Source organism: Tenebrio molitor, chromosome 3 (assembly GCF_963966145.1).
Source record: "Tenebrio molitor chromosome 3, icTenMoli1.1, whole genome shotgun sequence".
In the NCBI taxonomy this organism is placed as follows: domain Eukaryota; kingdom Metazoa; phylum Arthropoda; class Insecta; order Coleoptera; family Tenebrionidae; genus Tenebrio; species Tenebrio molitor.
The window spans coordinates 25,296,207-25,312,666 of NC_091048.1; the positions used below are offsets into that span (position 1 = coordinate 25,296,207).

Below are 16,460 nucleotides of genomic sequence, written 5' to 3' on the forward strand. Positions count from 1 at the left end.
GTCCTTAAAAAACACTTTATTCAATTGATAATGAAACAAAGACCTGAATCAGGAATAAATAAAATTTAAGGCATATTGGTATTCTATAGTATTTTTGAAGCATAACGTAATCATCCAAATTAATTTTTTAAACTGAAATTACAATGTAATATAAAAACACCTAAATCTACTCTACAAATTTACAATGAATTCCCGCATCTGAGCCGAGTGCGCTTCCGTATGGGCAGGTCCCTCTCGGGGTCCGCCCAATCCGAGGCTTTCGTACTGTTCCTGCTAGTTCTCATGTACTTCACTTGCGTAAACTTACTCAACTTGACCTCGTTTTGCATCGCACTAAATAGATTGGCAGTGACGTTCACCGGATTCTTGTCGGCGACCGCTTTCTTCCCTTTGTTCCTCCTCCTTCGGCCCCCCATTCTTCGCCGCTTTTTGCTGCGACGTTTTGTTTCCGACGCGCTCGCGCTCGACACGGTATTTTCGTCCTGCGAAGTTTCCTCCGCTTTTTGCGGCGTCGACGTGCAACCGTTCAACCGCATCTTAAGATTCATCGAGTCGAAATCGTTCTCTTCGGGTTTCTTCGTCTCGTCCGTCGTCGACGTGACGGCGGTTTCCTCCGAGACCCCGGCCTCGTCCGTCTTGGCCGCCCCCACGGGCTCTATCGCCGTCACCTCTTTCGCCTGAAAATGACTCATTCAAAACTCAAACAAACAAATACAGTATCAGTCAATTAATCAACGATTGCGCCCTCCTTTGAGTGATCCCCGCAGAGCGCAAATGTACGGGCGCTTTGAAGCGCTTTTTGGGGATATTATTCATCTTAAGTTTTTTTCACCGAGAATGTTTCTTGTTCAAATGACATTTTGAATTTGAAGTCAAAAAACTCCTTGTTTTTGCTGCTTTGAAATTAAATTCGTGAATGTTTTCTTTATTGTGCGTTGTTTTTGAGTTTAGTGTTGTTAATAGTTCTTTGTTATATTGCGTGAAGCGCCCTCATCGGTGGAAATTGGTTCTTTCTCGGAAACAATTTCATAATGCATTATTAATGAAACGAGCAGCCCGGTTATAATACAGCAGGTCGTCCTTTGCAGTTTTCATTGCATCATTGTGTAAACTATTCTCTTTCGCAAAACTGCATCGTATACGTTATCAGTAATTATTTGTGTGTCAATTTTTTCATGTAACATTGGAAGCAGATACGTTTTAATTCCGTGACTCACCGGATCGTGCTCGGCGCAGACAAACCCCAGAAGCTTGTCGTAGCGGACGTTGCCTTCGGAGTGGGGCGGACAAAACGAATTGACGCATCTAACGCAGCATCTGATGGTGCGCTTGGAACAAATATTGCAGTTGTGCCACTGACACACCCATTTCCCTCCTAAACTCACAAACAATCAAATCAAACCGATCGACTCGTCTCGCCTTTACCTTCAGGCCACGACGTCAACCCCACACACTCCAGATGATAATATTTTGTACAAATCTTGTTATTACAAGCCCCCACATCCCCGACTTTCGCACAGATGAAGCACGGATTCTCGTTGACCACCACTTCCGGCAAGGGCGGCGTCTTCTTCTTCTTCGGCTTGGTAGGCTTCTTCTGGTTGCCGTCCTGAAACACCCATCTAGATTCTCTTTTAACGCGAGAAATTTCCAATTACCGGTTTGACTTTGACCCCAATGAAACCGCTGCAGTTCGGTGCTCCGCACCTGCAGATCTTCTTCTCTTTGCCTATGCACTCCAGGTTGTAGTTGAAGGTGAGCTCGGTGTCGGCGGGGATGTCGCACTGCGCGAACAGACCCACTCTGGTGTCGCCGTTCACCGTCCACTTTTGAGTCTCGCAGTTGGGTTGGCAGGAGTGGTTCATGAAACGCGCAACGTTGCCTTTGGGGCCGGCGTCGAGGGTTCGGTCCTTGTCGATCGTCAGGAAGTAGTAGTTTTCTTCTTTCTGCTCGTGCATCTTCTGGATTCGTCTCTGGTACTCCTGCTCGTCGATCATCTCGCCGACGTACTCGATCACGAACTGACCCTTGCGGATGGGGGCCAGAGTCTTCAGACCCCAACCGCGCACTTGCGTCCGGTGGGGCACCAGCGGGGGGTACTCGCGCTTTTCGAAGCACTGGTTATTGCAACGCTCGCCCGCGGGGCACACTTCGGGGTTGCACTCCGTCAGCAACAATCTAAAAGACAAAATCCATTTACAAAAAAAATAAACACCACAATGTAAAATATAGTAAAGCTCTTGTCATTTTCACCTGTTGAGACAATCGCTGTCTGGTCCACAGGGGTGAGGCTGATTCGGGTCACACTCGCAAGATGTCGTGTTGCTCGTGTTGCCGTCAAACTGTCTGACGTTACCCACCGGCTTGTTGACCTTGATCCTGATATACGGCGGCGGTTTCATCCCGCTGTTCTTTTCCGCCACCTTGTTCACTTTAAACTCTACAAAACAAATCCATTAGGACGTTTCAACCGCCAAAATACAAACTTACGCTTCTTGAGTTGGTGGGCGGCGGTCGCCTCTTCTATCGCTTTGAGAAAGGCGCTGTCCACCCTCTTCCTGATGGAACCCGAGTGTCCCTTGTCGCCCTCTTGGAACAAAAACGTCCTGCCTCTCCCCACCCAGTAGTGGTCGTAGGTGCCGAAAAACTTGACGACGAAGTCGCCCTTGTTGTGGGCGATGTTGCGCACATTATCCGGGACCTCGTTGGGGAAGAGTATGAGGGCGGGCCACCACCTGAAGGTGCCCAACTTGACCCAGACGATCTCGTCGTAGAGAGGCAGACGTCCCGACTGGCAGTCCTCGCAGAAGAACGTGTCGTCTTCGTTGAGGTCCCCCGGTAGACACTCGACGTGCACGCTGGTCGGACAGGTCTCGCAACAGATTAAGTTGCCCCCTTTCGAACAGATGAAGCACCAGTTGGTGTTGATCGTCTGTTGGAAGTTGCGCCTCTTGGCCGATTTCTGGTTGCTGTAGTGTCGCGGACACACGATCTGCGACGAGCTCAAAATGTGCGTTCCCGCTGGGACGCAGTAGCTGCTGGAGTGGTACGTCGCCGGACACCTGAGACACTTCACCACTTTGACGCTGGGACAGCGGGAGTTGGCCGCTCGGGGGTCGTCCGAGATGCAAGTGTGACAGACGTGTCTCGGACACACGAAAGTGTCGTAACTGGCGTCGGACTTCTTGTCTTTGGTGCTGTGGATCAGCGACCATTGTGTCTGCGGCCACATTTTCAGACACTCCGGGTGGTAGTACTTGCCGCACTGGTGCAACGAACACTTCTGCCGGAACTTGGAACCGATCTTCGACTCTTCTCTGTTGCACACCAGACAAATGGGAGTGTCCCCTGAAGAGCACCACGTGCACCTGAGATGCTTCAGCGTGTCTTTGAGCAGTACGGTCACCTCTTTGTCTTTAGGGCGTTCGTTGGTGACGCAGATGTAGCTGATGTTGTCGGCAGTGACGTGTTTGATGATCGGTACTTCTTTCTTTGACGGTGTGGCGGTGACGGTCAGCGACAATTTTGTCTGGTTCTTTTCCTTCGACTGGGAATCGTCGTATTTTTCGAAAGACTCGTCCATGACGAACTCTTCGCTACTGGAATCCGTGGATTCGGAGTACACCGACTGGTAGTCGAACTTCTTCATGATTTCTTTCATCCTAAAATCGATCTTCTCGGCCAGCGACATTCCCTTGAAATTCGGAGAGGAACTCAAATGGGGCAGTGGTTTCTTCGAATTGACAGATATGATCTCCACACTGTTTTTATCTTTAAAAAAATACATTACACGTTAAATCCACTCACATAAATTGACATTTGACATTTCTACATTCAAACAACGCCAACTACTAGATCGGTAACAAACGTCAAAACTGATTTGACAGCAACGAACCCACTAGATGTCAACTCATTTAACCACGACCACTCACCTTGGGGCAACTCCTCCGGCTCGACCTCCCTCACACTATCCTGCTTCTTCTCCTCCTCCTGTTCCTTCGTCTTCTCACATTCTTCTTCGTCTTTGGTTTGGTTTGACATTGCACAGTCGTAGTGATAGACGCCATTACAAGGTCCCTTGCACTTGAACACTTCGCCCGCGGTCTCGCAAATCTGACAAACCTTCTCTTTGGAAATCCCCCGGAAAATGTTGTTGCGTCTGTAGAGAGCCGCTTGAGATTCGAGCGAAGTCGGTACCGAACTGTTGTCGCTAAATTTCGAATCGGTGTCAGAATTCGAATACTCGCCGGGAATTTGGTGGCGTTTGTTGCGCAGCTTGGGGGCGGCGTTCTCCTCGTTTTCTTCACTCTCTTGCAAACCGTCTTCCGTCGAACTCCTTTTCGTTTTCTTGCGCGCCTCCTGACCATCCTTGGGCGCTTCCGTGACGACTTCCGGGGGGGACTCGTCTTTGACCTGAGAATTGCGCAATTTCTTGCGCGCCTCCAACACCTCCTCCGAGAACTCTTCCTTCTTCTGCGACTTTTTCACTTTGTGCCGTCCTTCCACTCGCATCTTTTCCGGAGACTTCTTCCCCATTCTCTTCCGAACTTCTAGTTGTTCAAAAACATCGTCACTTGACACCGATTTCTTAGTCTTGTGCGGAGACTCTTGCAAGTCTTCACTTCCACCAGACTCTGCGTTCTTCGGCGATACAACAACACTTCCACCGCAGCTCAATTTCGATTTCTTCGCTTGATTGTCCCCTTGCGACACCCGAACTCTTTTCTTCTTAACAAAACTGTCATCTCCACCTTCCAACTCGACCGTTTCTTCCAAACACTCTTTCTTTATTTCAATCGCTTTCACTTTTGGGTTCTTCTCGCGCGTTTTCACGAACAGTTCAAGGAAATAATTCAGACGTTGTTCAACTGGTTTTAATTTTAGCGACTCCGCTTCGTCGACTCCGCTCGTCCACTTGGCCAACTTCGAAGCTTTCACCACGTACGATTCTCTGATGAACGAAGCTCTAACTTTGTTCTAAAAATTTGCAGATATTAACGACGAAACAAAACTCTTCGAAAAATCTGCACCTCAGCTTTGAGCACTTTCGCCAATTTATCCAAATCGTCCTTTCCGCAGTAGAGCATCATGTGATTTGCGTTCACCCACGAGCGTCGTCCTCTATCGCCGAAGAATCTGACGTGGTAATACGGTTGAGACCGATTTGTAACTAGAAAAACAAAACAATCACTCGAAATTACCCATCATAACAAGTGTTTAGTCCTCGGTCCGCTTCCTAGTTTTCAACCTTCGGAAACGCACCTCGCTCTCGTTTGTTATTTCTTCCTCCATCAATTCCATTTCAAACCTTACACTTACCAATCTTTCGGTGTTGTCCTGAAGATGGTTCTTCCGTTACCATGCAGGGCCAGTACGGATGCGTTCCGATCTTTGCCCACGTCAGATCTCCCGCTTCAAATTCGATCATCTCTACAACAAAACAATTAACAATCGTACTTCCTACACGGACATGTAAGTTACCAGCTTTAATAGGTTTAATGTCAAAATCTTGGGCGCCGATTTCCAAATCTAGATCGGGTGGTTTGCTCAGTCGTTTAATCTCAGTTTTCTTAAGCGCATTCCTGTTGTTACCTATGATGACTTTCGTAATGCCAGATAAATTATTTTCGGGAGATCTCATGTTGATCTGAGGCAGTAAAGGTGCTTTCGGATTTTCAGATTTTATTCTGAAGGGATTTAAGACTAAATTCTTATCAGGTCCTCGGTTCACGTGTGCCAAAGGATTGAGAATCACTCTGACGTGTTGTTTGCAGTTATAATTTGCTATTTTCTCGGAATATTTACACTCCATTTCGGGACTCACGTCTGCATCGTAAGGCGTCAATTTTGGCGGCGTGGAGTCTCTTACTTTATTTATGGCACTAGATCTTAACGACTTTTGACTTATATTTGGTGGCGAATCTTCAACAGATATCAAAGGATATTCGCTCTTTATTTCAACATTATTATTGTCAACATTGGACCTCAGAATCCTCCTGGTTGCCTGAACTTTAATTTTGGCTTTCTTTTTTAGAGGTACATTCTTAATTACTCCCTCTCCCATTTTTTTCACAACTCCAACTCCCAAAGATTCTCTCCCATTATTTACAGAACATTTAATCTCATTTTTGCCCAAAACTCGCCCATTATTAAAACTTTCATTAATAAATTCACCTCCCTTTAAACTGTCATTTACACTCGTCTCTATTTGTTTCTCAACATATTTTGCACTGGGGTGCTCATTTTTAACCAATCTCTTGGTCTTACTTGTCAATACAGCCTTTCTGTTACTTACTACTTCCAAATTCTCACTTTTGTAACTCTTTACTTCCTGTTTTATATCACACTGTACAGTTTTGGCATTTTTAACACTTAAACTAGTGGGGTTCCATGTCTTGTTGCTTTGACAATTTGAGGTCAAGTCAAAAACGTTATCAACTTCCATATTCTTACTCAACAAACTATTATATGGGTACAGATCCAACAAACCTCTTCTATTTAAACTGATTTCCTCCATTGCCTCAATAGGGTCACCCCCACACACAGGAACTGTCTGGGCATTGTCAAACGCCCATGGATTCGCCAAATTTACGTCGACATCACAACCTGTTTCCACGTCGATTTTGGTGTCCCTCACGAGCGCCACGGGGCTCTTCACGGGTATAATGGGCTCATCAGGCAAGCCAAAACTCTCAACAATAAAACAATCACTGTCATGTGTTGTGTGCTTCCTCTTGTTGGAATACGTTTTGAGTGCGGTTTTGGCCGGCGTCCTCGTCTCGCAAACCTCCAAAATGGGCGGCTTGGATATCAGCTTGAACACTTTGGTGACATCCACCACGTTGGGCACCTCCAGTTTGTTTTCGGGCAAACTCTTGAAGAACTTCCTCTCCTTGATCGTGTCGTCCAGGCCCCTCTGCAGGTTCGTCTTGAAGTTGTTGGCCACTTTCATTCCCAAATCGTCGAGTTTGGTGAACTCATCTTTGATCTCGAAAACCAGTTCGCGGGGGAGGATCGGCGCCTTCGGGGGCGGCTTCAGCTTCGGCGATTTGAGCGGCGACTGGCGGCGCGGCGGGTTGTCGTCGATGATAACGTCGTCTATGTTGTAAAAGTCGCGCGATATTTTCGGTCGCCGGGTCCGGCCGTAGCGACTCTTGCCGCCGGGACTGAGGAATTCGGGAGTTGGGGGTGTCGCGGCTGCCGACGTGTGGCCAGGCTGGTCTCCCGACGTGTCCATAGCGCGATGAAGAGACGAAAGCCAACAGCCTAGAAAATCAAGTTGAGGTTATGTTTACCACCGAGGACGACGGAACCCTACAAGCGTCTGGATATGGTAGTTTTCTACGTTTGTTAATACTGACAAGGCTGGGATACGATTCGTGCTCGAGATATGCTATTTTTGCGGGATCAAAACAGGAACTAGTTATTGTTGGGGAAAGTGCACAAGCGAGGTACTCACCATTTAAACGACTGACTTATCGAACCGCGTACATCTCCCGAAACTGTTCAAACTCGCAAATCACCGAACCACCATTTATTAATGCCCATTTAGGTTTGTTTTTGTATTGAATGGTTTTTTAATAACGTTACTGCGTGAAGTTTGCGACACATTTCTTTTTGCACTTTCCCGCTTTTTGAAATTCTAAACAGAGTGAAGTTAGCCGCGCTTACAAAAATCACAAAATACCTCAATTTTCCACAAAAATTTACATTATCGACACAAACACGCCTGAACTAATTCCATTTCGACACACGAACAATACTGTAATACTGACTTTGCACGAATATTTGTACACGGTGATATGTTTTGGGTACGTTCGCAATTGAGGGACACGAGGTGGTTGACCCCGTTCCGAATGTCCTTGAAAAAGAAAGCGAACTAGCGAAAGCGACACATTTTGAGTTGCTTCTTCGCTTTCGTTAATTTCAGAACGCGGCGACGCTTCAAGATATTTTTTTTAAATTTTGTTGATTTGTGTTTGTTGATGTTTAGTTAGGAGAGCGAGGGTGGCTTTGAAACAAAGGAACGTGTATCTCTCCGACAACGCTCAATCAACATTCATTCTAGAAAATTTTTGCAAACCGTTCGCGGTACAATCTCAAAATTCTCAGTATTTTCGCTTAATTACAACTAACTAAAAGAAAAATGTCTTGCTGTGGATCCTGCTGCTCACCCTGTTGTTCGCCATGTTGCGCCCCGTGTTGCACCCCGTGCTGTATGCCTTGCTGCTGCCCCCCTCCATGCGTCTATGTACCGTGTGTTGTTCCCTGCTGTGCCCCATGCTGCTCGCCGTGCTGCTCCCCTTGCGGAAACGGAAACGGGAAGAAATGCTGTTGATGGCGCCCCACAACTAGGTATAGGGAAGCTGTTTGTACCTACTAAAAAAAAAAAAAATACATCCACACGATAAAATGCAGAACGACTGTTGTTTTTTGGATTTTTTGTAATTTAAATTAAAGTGTAAATATAGTCCTTAAAAATATTTGTAAAAAAATTGCCTTTTTGTTAGACCCAAGAAAATATATTTTGAACGCAAAAGGCAAAATGTGTTTCCTTTCCTACGTCAAATCAATGGAAACATTTTTTTTTTGAAAATTTAATAAGTACGTCAAAAGTGAGCCATGGAAAACAAGAAAAAATCGATCTCCCGGGGCAAATTCAAATAAACAACTCAGTTTCGAAATTTCTGCAAACCGTCACGGTCTTGTTCCAAATTCTCAGTACTTCCTCAACCTGAAAAATGTCTTGCTGCAATTCCTGTTGTACCCCTTGCTGCCCCCCTTGCGCTCCGACGTCCTGTTGTGTTCCTGTACAAGTTTGTCCTTGTTGCCCGCCGTGTCCGTGTCCTTGCGCACCTGTCTGCGTGCCTTGCTGTCCACAGCCGTGCGTCTTGGTACAATGTCCTCAGGTCTGCTGTCCTCCAGTGTGCTCCCCTTGCTGTACCCCTTGCTGTTGTCCTTGTGACGGCTGCGGCTGCTGATAGAATACTGAAGTGGAGTCGAGCGTACCAAAAGTCCTATACCTAGAGTTTAATGTAATAATAAAATGTTTAGTGAAAAATTCTACTCTTTTTTCATTTCCCAAATGAGAAACTAGTACAGCTGCTACTACTACTAGTAGTAGGTAATAGTAGTTGTTGTAGTGGCGTAGGTTATGTACCTACGTGAAGAATGGCGTTACATTTTCTTTTAATTTCTAAATCTAAACCTTCAAGGCTGCCAAACTTTGTTAAAACTGGATTTTTCCAGTTTGTACAATATTTAAAATATTGTTAAGACACTCAAATAATATTTTCGTCCCTTTATATTAAATTAATTTTCTGATTATTCAAGGATTCCACATTTTTGTGTCCGGTTTTTACAAAGCTGAATTAAAATGGACAAACAATTAGGTTAGATAATGTCACTGCCGTCTCTATTTACGGCAGTGATAATGTGAAACGTCATTTTTTGACAATTCATATTGTCAGCTGTCAAAGAAAATACCAAACAGCCAAGTTCTTTTAGACACAGTAAACTGAACAAAATGTGGGAGTCTCAAAGAGACTGCCAGAAACGACTTAAATAATTTTTGAAACAAACATCCATTTTGCTCCATTTGCAAAATGTGATGGTCCATTTTTATTTTTACAATTCTGATATTAAATTCCGGAAACACCTGGTTTTTCTGTTGTCACTACATTTAAACGAACGAGGTCACCCAGTTAAAATTGTTTTCAAGCTGATTTTCATTGCATAAACATAAAATTAACAATATAAGTGAATTTCTTATAATATTGCCCATAAAAAATTACAATTGATTTTATCGCATAATAACACTCGCTAACTTGTTAAGTGAAATTACTTAAAACTTTTTTTTAGTTGATTCAAGTGACTACAACACGTCACAGTTAAGTAAAATTAATTTTGAACTTGTTAAAAAGTCGAGCCAGGTATGCCAGGTATTATTCCTTCGCCTCTATTCATGAAAATTATTGCTTTTATGTGGCAGTTAGGAATTCTTATCGCGTTTTAACTACTCGGTTATATTGATGTTAATGAAGGTAGACGTTAGATAGCAATATCCTGCTTAGTAGTTTTACACGTGTCAGCTTGGCAACAACAGCCGACTCTATGGACTATCTACCAAAACCAAAACAACAAATCAATTCCAAGGAGAGAGCAAATTTCCTGTCGCAACTCTTCTTCTTGTAGGTATTACAAGTGTCCCAAAACTCGCACTAACTCCTTGCTTACCAGATACACCCTAAAATTGTTCGTGCAAGGATACAGAAAAGACCTGGAAGAGAGAGATTTGTACCAAGTACCGACAACTCTCAGATCAAGATTTCTGGGGGACCAGTACGAGAAAGTATGGAGTGAGGAACAGAGAAAGAAGCGCAAACCATCACTAGTGCGGTTGTTACTGAAATGTCACGGTCTTTACTATTTTTTCTTAGGTTTGAGTCAACTAGTCCTCAAGACTACATTCATGTACAACTCCCCCAATCAATAATTTTTAAATCATTCGTCAATCTGTTTGCAGCGCCCTCTACCCTTTCTTGATCGATAAATTTGCATCGCAATTACGACCAGAGCACCAACAAATCAACACAACAAATCTTTGCTTGTGGGGACTGTCTTTGGTAGCTCTAGTCCTTCTGGAGTCCCTCTACGACCAATGGTACATCTTACTGTTGTCAACTCTGGAGATCCGAGTCCGCGTGGCGCTCTCTTCGCTCATTTACAGAAAGAGCTTAAGACGCTCTCTGACACAAGTCACTTCCATCGGAAAAACCGTCACTCTGATCACCAAAGATCTCTACAATCTTTGCACCTTCATAGACAAAGCCAATGACATTTGGATCAGTACCATCCAGGCGATCATCTTATTTTTCACATTGTATCGAGAAATAGGGTTTGTGGTATGCGTCCCGATTGTTTTCTCCGCGATTCTGGTACCGCTGCAAAGTACTTGTACCAATTTCTCGAATTACAATAACTCTCGAATTTGTTTGTAGCTTGTTTGGGTGTGAAATCCGCAAGTATCAAGACCAAAATGTTCGAAAAGGCTGACAGTCGCCTAGAGACAACGAGAGACATCTTGGGCGCAGTCAGAACCATTAAGATGTCCAACTGGAGGGATTTTTTCACTAGTCGCGTGACCAATCTGCGAATGTAAAGCGCCCCCTTTGGTGTAAAGTGCGCAAGTACTAAATTAATCTTCCAGGAGCGAAGTAAAATTGACCTACACGATCTTCCTCTTAAAATTCATCATGTTCACAAACGCGACTCTTTGGACATGTATTACATTTTTTCCATGGATGGGTGCTTTCGTAGCTCTTGAAAAACCGATAACAACTGAGATTGTGTATTTTATGTTTGCCACCTACCGCACGCTTAGTTATTTATTGGGTATCGTCATCCCTTTTGCAGCTTGTCACGCAGCACAAGTCGCCGCCACTGTAAAACGAATCGACGAGTTTTTAACAGGCGAAGAAACACAACACTTTGGGCAACCCTTCAGTACTAGAATCCTTCTAGAAGATGTTAACATAACCCTCAAGAAAAACACAGTTCTCAAGCATCTCAATTTGAATCTCAAATCAGATTTTGTGTTGATTGGTGGCGCTGTCGGCAGTGGCAAAACTGTTCTTTTGAAGACAATCCTCGGGGAGTTTCCGGTTAGTAGAGGGAATGTCGTCACTCAAGGTAGCATCTCTTACGCCTCGCAAGAACCTTGGCTCTTTCCGGCTACCATTAAGCAAAACATCCTGTTCGGGGAAAGGTTCGACGAGAAGAGATACAACCAGGTGTTGAAAGTGTGTGGTTTAATGTACGACTTGCAACTGCTTCAAAATGGCGACGAAAGCATAGTCGAGGGCGGTCAAGGAGTCGTTTTAAGCAGAGGGCAACGCAGTTGCGTCAACCTAGCTAGAGCGATCTACAAAAACAGCGACATCTACTTGTTGGACGACTGTCTAGCAAGTCTAGACTGGCTGACCAGCTGCTACATCTTCGACCAATTGAGACAGTTTTTGCAAAATAAACTTGTTGTGGTGGTGACTCAAGATGCGAGATTTTTCGACAAGTGTCCAAATGCTGTGGTGTTAATTGACAACGAGATTAGCTCTTCTGGGTTTAAACCGATGGAAATCAACAGACAATTTGCGACTGGACCGTTAGCAACTGAAGAAAAAATAGTGATCGAAGAGAACGAACGTGACGAGTTGTTGCCAACTCTTCGCACGACGAATATTTTCGAAGACACGCACAAAAAGGGACACGTCGAGTACAGAATTTACGGAAAGTGGAGTCAAACAGGTGGGGGGGTTATCTGGTTGATTCTGGTCACATCTATGGTGGCTTTTCTTCCGGTGATGGTCACGTATGTTGATGACTCGATAAGTTCATGGTAGTGTAACGAAGAGTCACTGGAGAAAAGTAATACAGATTTTGCAGGGTGTCCAATGAAGAAGAGATTGCGAATTACACCAAAACGAACCTCACGGAGCTGCCACAACTCGGCGAATTGTTAAACAAGAGGAAACATGTTGTCACAATGCACATCGTAATTATTCTAGTGGTGTTACTGTTGACCATAACGTCAAGCATCCTGTTTTTACATTTTTGCAAAAACACATCAGTCAAACTCCACGAGCTTTTGGTCAAAGCTGTGACCAACGCAAGGACACAATGCTTGGACAATCTTTTTGTTGGACACATCCTTAACAGGTTTTCAAGCGATCTGCTGAACGTAGACGAAGTGATTCCGTTCCTGTTCTACGACTTTGCCAGGGTCAGTACTTAACTCCTCGTGATGTCCTGACTCAACTAGTCGTTTCAGCTCCTCTTCTCTCTAGTTGGAACAGTAGTTGTGGTCGTAGCGGCCAAAAAGATATTTCTAGTGTCGACGATTCTCTTGGTTCTGACGGTACTATTCTTGAAAAACTACTACCTCCCAGTTGGGCGGAGCTTGAAACGACTGGAAACTTCCAGTAAGTCGCCTTAGAGGTACCACCAACGTGACAACAATTCGTTTGTAGCCAAAACTCCAGTTCTGAGTTATTTCGACGCCACTCTCGGTGGCCTAACAACAATACGAGCCCAAAGATGCGAAAACACGCTACGCGACGAGTTCGACCAACACCAAGACCTCAACACTTCCGCGTCTTTCATGCTTTTGTCCTGCACCAGAGCCTTCTGTCTAAGTCTCGGCGTAGCTTCCGTCATGTTTTTCGCGACAGTAATCTCCAGTTTCTTCGGTGCTAGCGGTAAACTCACCCGTCAGCCCGTCTCGCCGTTAAGTTTGTGTTTTCAGATGCGCAAAGTGCGAGTCCCACGCTGTACAAAACTGTACTCTTGACACAAATTTTGAGTTTCGTCGTCTCGAAATGGGCCGAGCTTGAGACTCACATGACGTCAGTCGAGCGAGTAGTAGAGCATGCAGACATCAAACAAGAGAGCGGCCAAGGGATCGTGCTTAAAAACTGGTCGAAAGTCGGAGAGATCAAATTCGAAGATGTCGAATTGTGGTACTCGAAGTTAAACGAAGCGGTTTTGAAAAGCGTGAGTTTTGTGGTACGACCCAGGGAGAAAATCGGAGTGGTTGGGAGAACTGGCGCTGGAAAGTCGTCACTAGTTTCGGCGCTTTTCCGTCTGTGCGATTTCGACGGGAAGGTATTCGTCAATGGTGTCGACATTAAAACCTTGTCTTTGGAGTTTTTGAGGGCAAACATTTCCGTGGTTCCTCAAGATTCCGTTTTGTTTTCAGGGACGATTCGCGAAAATGTCGATCCCTTTAAGGCGCATTCAGACACCGAAATTTGCAAAGTTCTTGATTCGGTCAATTTGCACAGATTTATCTACGATTTGGACAAGAAAATCTGCGACGCTGACTCTCCTTTCAGTGCTGGCCAGAAACAACTGCTTTGTCTGGCTAGAGTCATTTTAGCAAAAAATGATATTGTCGTGGTGGATGCTGCACAGAGGTTGGATCAAAAAACAGAAAACTTGATGAATGAGATTGTTTGGGGGACGTTTGCTGATCGCACCGTACTCATAGTGTCTCAAAGCCCACAAACTTTGTTGCGTTGTGACAAGGTCTTGGTGCTAGACAACGGAAAAATCACCGAATTAGACACACCTGAGAAGTTACTGAAGAACAAAAATGGGGAGTTTTACAAAATGGTGGCCGCAGCCAATCTTCAAGCCTGAGCGGGTGTTTTTTACTTTCAATGTTTGTTTTCTATGAAAATATATTCGAGTAAAAACTGAATGTTTGCGCCTCAATACCTCCTCTTTCCTTTGCATTAATCAATGACTTGATGACCCTCATCGCAAATACAGAGATTTTGAAGAAAATGTTATGGTGGCGATGTGGTAAACCTCAACAATAAGAGGATAGTTTTCCGAAAAAGATGTTCCCGAGACTTCTAGAAGTCTTCTAGTTGGAAACAACAAATCCAAACCTCAACAACGGTTGCAGAAGATGCCTTTGATGATGATGATGACGACGATATCATCAACAAGTGATGTTTGTAGATATAAATAGACATATTAGGTGCTGAAGGGTTTGCGAAATTTGTGTAACCTCTGCAGCGAATACTTGCATAATGGAACGTGATAGCTTGAAAAGATGAGGTAGTTGGTGATGTGTATTGGTCCTAAAGATGCGCAAGAACGATTTCTGAAGTAAACTGGGTCTCTAGCGAACTTGGCTAGTGTTTAGCAACTTTTCTTCAGTGTCAAAGTGTCAAGCGATTGAAGTTAGTTAGAATTGAAGGGTTTAAGTTGAAAGTTGAGAGTATAAATTCAAATTTTAGTACGTTTGTAGCAAGGGACTTTAATCTCAACAATAATGCGTCAACAGGTGTGTAACATTAGTTGGTATTAAATAATAACCAAAAAATTTTGACAAAAACGTGGAAAAGAAACTAGCATCGATCTGTTACGGCAGAGACCTTTGTGTGGTCGTTTTTATCATAAAATTACGTAAAAATGTGATTACAGACGGTTTGGTAGGAAACCCTCTAATATCGCCCAGAAATCCAGTACAAAACACACTTACCGCCCAAAATTGGAAAGTCTCATTTCGCACTGTCCTGCAGTTTTATTGTTGCAACTGTGAATTCGGTCAAAGCATCAAAATCACAACACAATAAGAATCTGCGCAAGAAAAATTTGCAACAAATTCACACACAAATAAAAATAACCAACGTTCGGGTACTTGCCAATTCGAAGTATTGCGCAGTTACTATTAGTCCGAATCGTCATTACATCGAACGCGAGTTGTTGACTTTTAACCTGGCCTGACACGATAACGAGTCGTCTTCTTGTTTTTGAGTGAAAACTGCAGAGATGGTGCTTTCGAAGCCGATTTACACCGCCCTCGGGTTCTATTTCGAGCAACTGTTCAACAACCCCATCAGGACAAAATCAGTGACATGGTGAGTCAATCAATTAGTTTATCAAAAACGTTATCTCGCTGTTGTAGCTGTGTCATTGCCACCGCCGGTAACTACGCCTCCCAGTGCATCGCCGGCAATAAAGTACTGAACCACCAGAGTCTCCTAGCTTATGGAATTTTTGGGTATAGATCCCTCCAAACAATTGACAACCTACTGAAAATTTCACTCCCAATAGATTACTCTTTGGGGGCAGCATCCCCCACTACTTTTACACATGGCTAGAACACGTAGTACCTGAAGAGGCGGCCTTTCCTGTTGTCAAAAAACTGTTTCTGGAGCGCCTAGTATACTCACCTTTGTACCAAGCCTTCACTCTGTATATCCTTGCGCGGCTGGAGGGCAAAAGTCACGATGCTGCCATTGCCCAATTAAAAAACTTGTACTGGATGGTTTTGTCGTCAAGTTGGAAATATCTGACAATCATACAGTTGCTCAATCTTAGCGTGGTCCCTCCTATGGTAAGTTCAAATTAATGCATAACTGGTTGCCTATACTACACCTATTAATTCCGTCCTGTCATTGTTTAAACAAATGGACCATTGTGTCGGTATTATTGTTAAGCTGTTTAATCTTCCAGTTGAGGGTCTTCATTGTCAATATAGTTGGATTTTTCTGGACCGTCTACATCGCAAATAAGAGGCGCCAGATGCAGGCGAAAAAAGATAACAAGTAGCCATTGTGGTGGGTTGTTGCGTTTTTTATTGGGTTAAGGGGGCGGGGTTGTTTTACATTGAAAATAATACAATGTGGTTGAAATAAAAATTGTTTTTACGGAATTTAGATTTTTGTCTCGAAAAACCTCCCACCAACATATTCCAGTCCGAAAAATGTTGAGTTCTGAGCGAGTAAAGAATAAAAATACTCAGTAGAGAACGAATCAGTCACAGTTTCTGTTATGAAAACAGAAAACAGATGAGTTTACATTATCTTGGACCTCTAAGATACCATCGACAGCAGTTTCTTTTGTTGTTGGGTGAGGTCGCGCCTTAGGTTGTTGAGCCTCCAGAATCC

The 16,460-nt window shown here is 44.1% G+C and overlaps 3 protein-coding genes across 5 annotated transcripts; 2 read left to right on the forward strand and 1 right to left on the reverse strand.

The window, feature by feature from the left end:
- Window position 1: 1 nt before the first annotated feature.
- NSD (Nuclear receptor binding SET domain protein) lies at window positions 2–15,199 on the reverse strand. Of its 3 annotated transcripts, XM_069043010.1 has the most exons (12): window positions 15,050–15,199; window positions 8,175–9,023; window positions 5,482–7,266; window positions 5,320–5,430; window positions 5,031–5,170; window positions 3,933–4,977; window positions 2,491–3,771; window positions 2,254–2,440; window positions 1,659–2,178; window positions 1,426–1,609; window positions 1,218–1,375; window positions 2–677 (listed from the first exon to the last, which is right to left on the reverse strand). In XM_069043010.1, exons 3-12 carry the CDS (start codon window positions 7,235–7,237, stop codon window positions 180–182), a joined length of 5,880 nt encoding a protein of 1,959 aa, XP_068899111.1. In that variant the 5' UTR covers window positions 7,238–7,266; window positions 8,175–9,023; window positions 15,050–15,199; the 3' UTR covers window positions 2–179. The 3 variants fall into 3 exon arrangements, with proteins under 3 accessions (XP_068899111.1, XP_068899110.1, XP_068899112.1); XM_069043009.1 differs by lacking the exons at window positions 8,175–9,023; window positions 15,050–15,199 and adding an exon at window positions 7,460–7,923; XM_069043011.1 differs by lacking the exons at window positions 8,175–9,023; window positions 15,050–15,199 and adding an exon at window positions 7,319–7,341.
- Window positions 9,474–14,257, forward strand: LOC138127141 (probable multidrug resistance-associated protein lethal(2)03659). The gene is made up of 9 exons (XM_069043012.1): window positions 9,474–10,190; window positions 10,240–10,473; window positions 10,526–10,950; window positions 11,001–11,157; window positions 11,210–12,394; window positions 12,442–12,778; window positions 12,827–12,977; window positions 13,026–13,253; window positions 13,301–14,257. Exons 1-9 carry the CDS (start codon window positions 10,114–10,116, stop codon window positions 14,194–14,196), a joined length of 3,690 nt encoding a protein of 1,229 aa, XP_068899113.1. The 5' UTR covers window positions 9,474–10,113; the 3' UTR covers window positions 14,197–14,257.
- Window positions 15,200–15,230: 31 nt separating the features above from the next.
- LOC138127145 (peroxisomal membrane protein 2) lies at window positions 15,231–16,225 on the forward strand. The gene is made up of 4 exons (XM_069043016.1): window positions 15,231–15,428; window positions 15,476–15,571; window positions 15,625–15,907; window positions 16,027–16,225. The coding sequence occupies exons 1-4, from the start codon at window positions 15,340–15,342 to the stop codon at window positions 16,120–16,122; spliced, it is 564 nt and encodes a 187-aa protein (XP_068899117.1). The 5' UTR covers window positions 15,231–15,339; the 3' UTR covers window positions 16,123–16,225.
- Window positions 16,226–16,460: the final 235 nt, after the last annotated feature.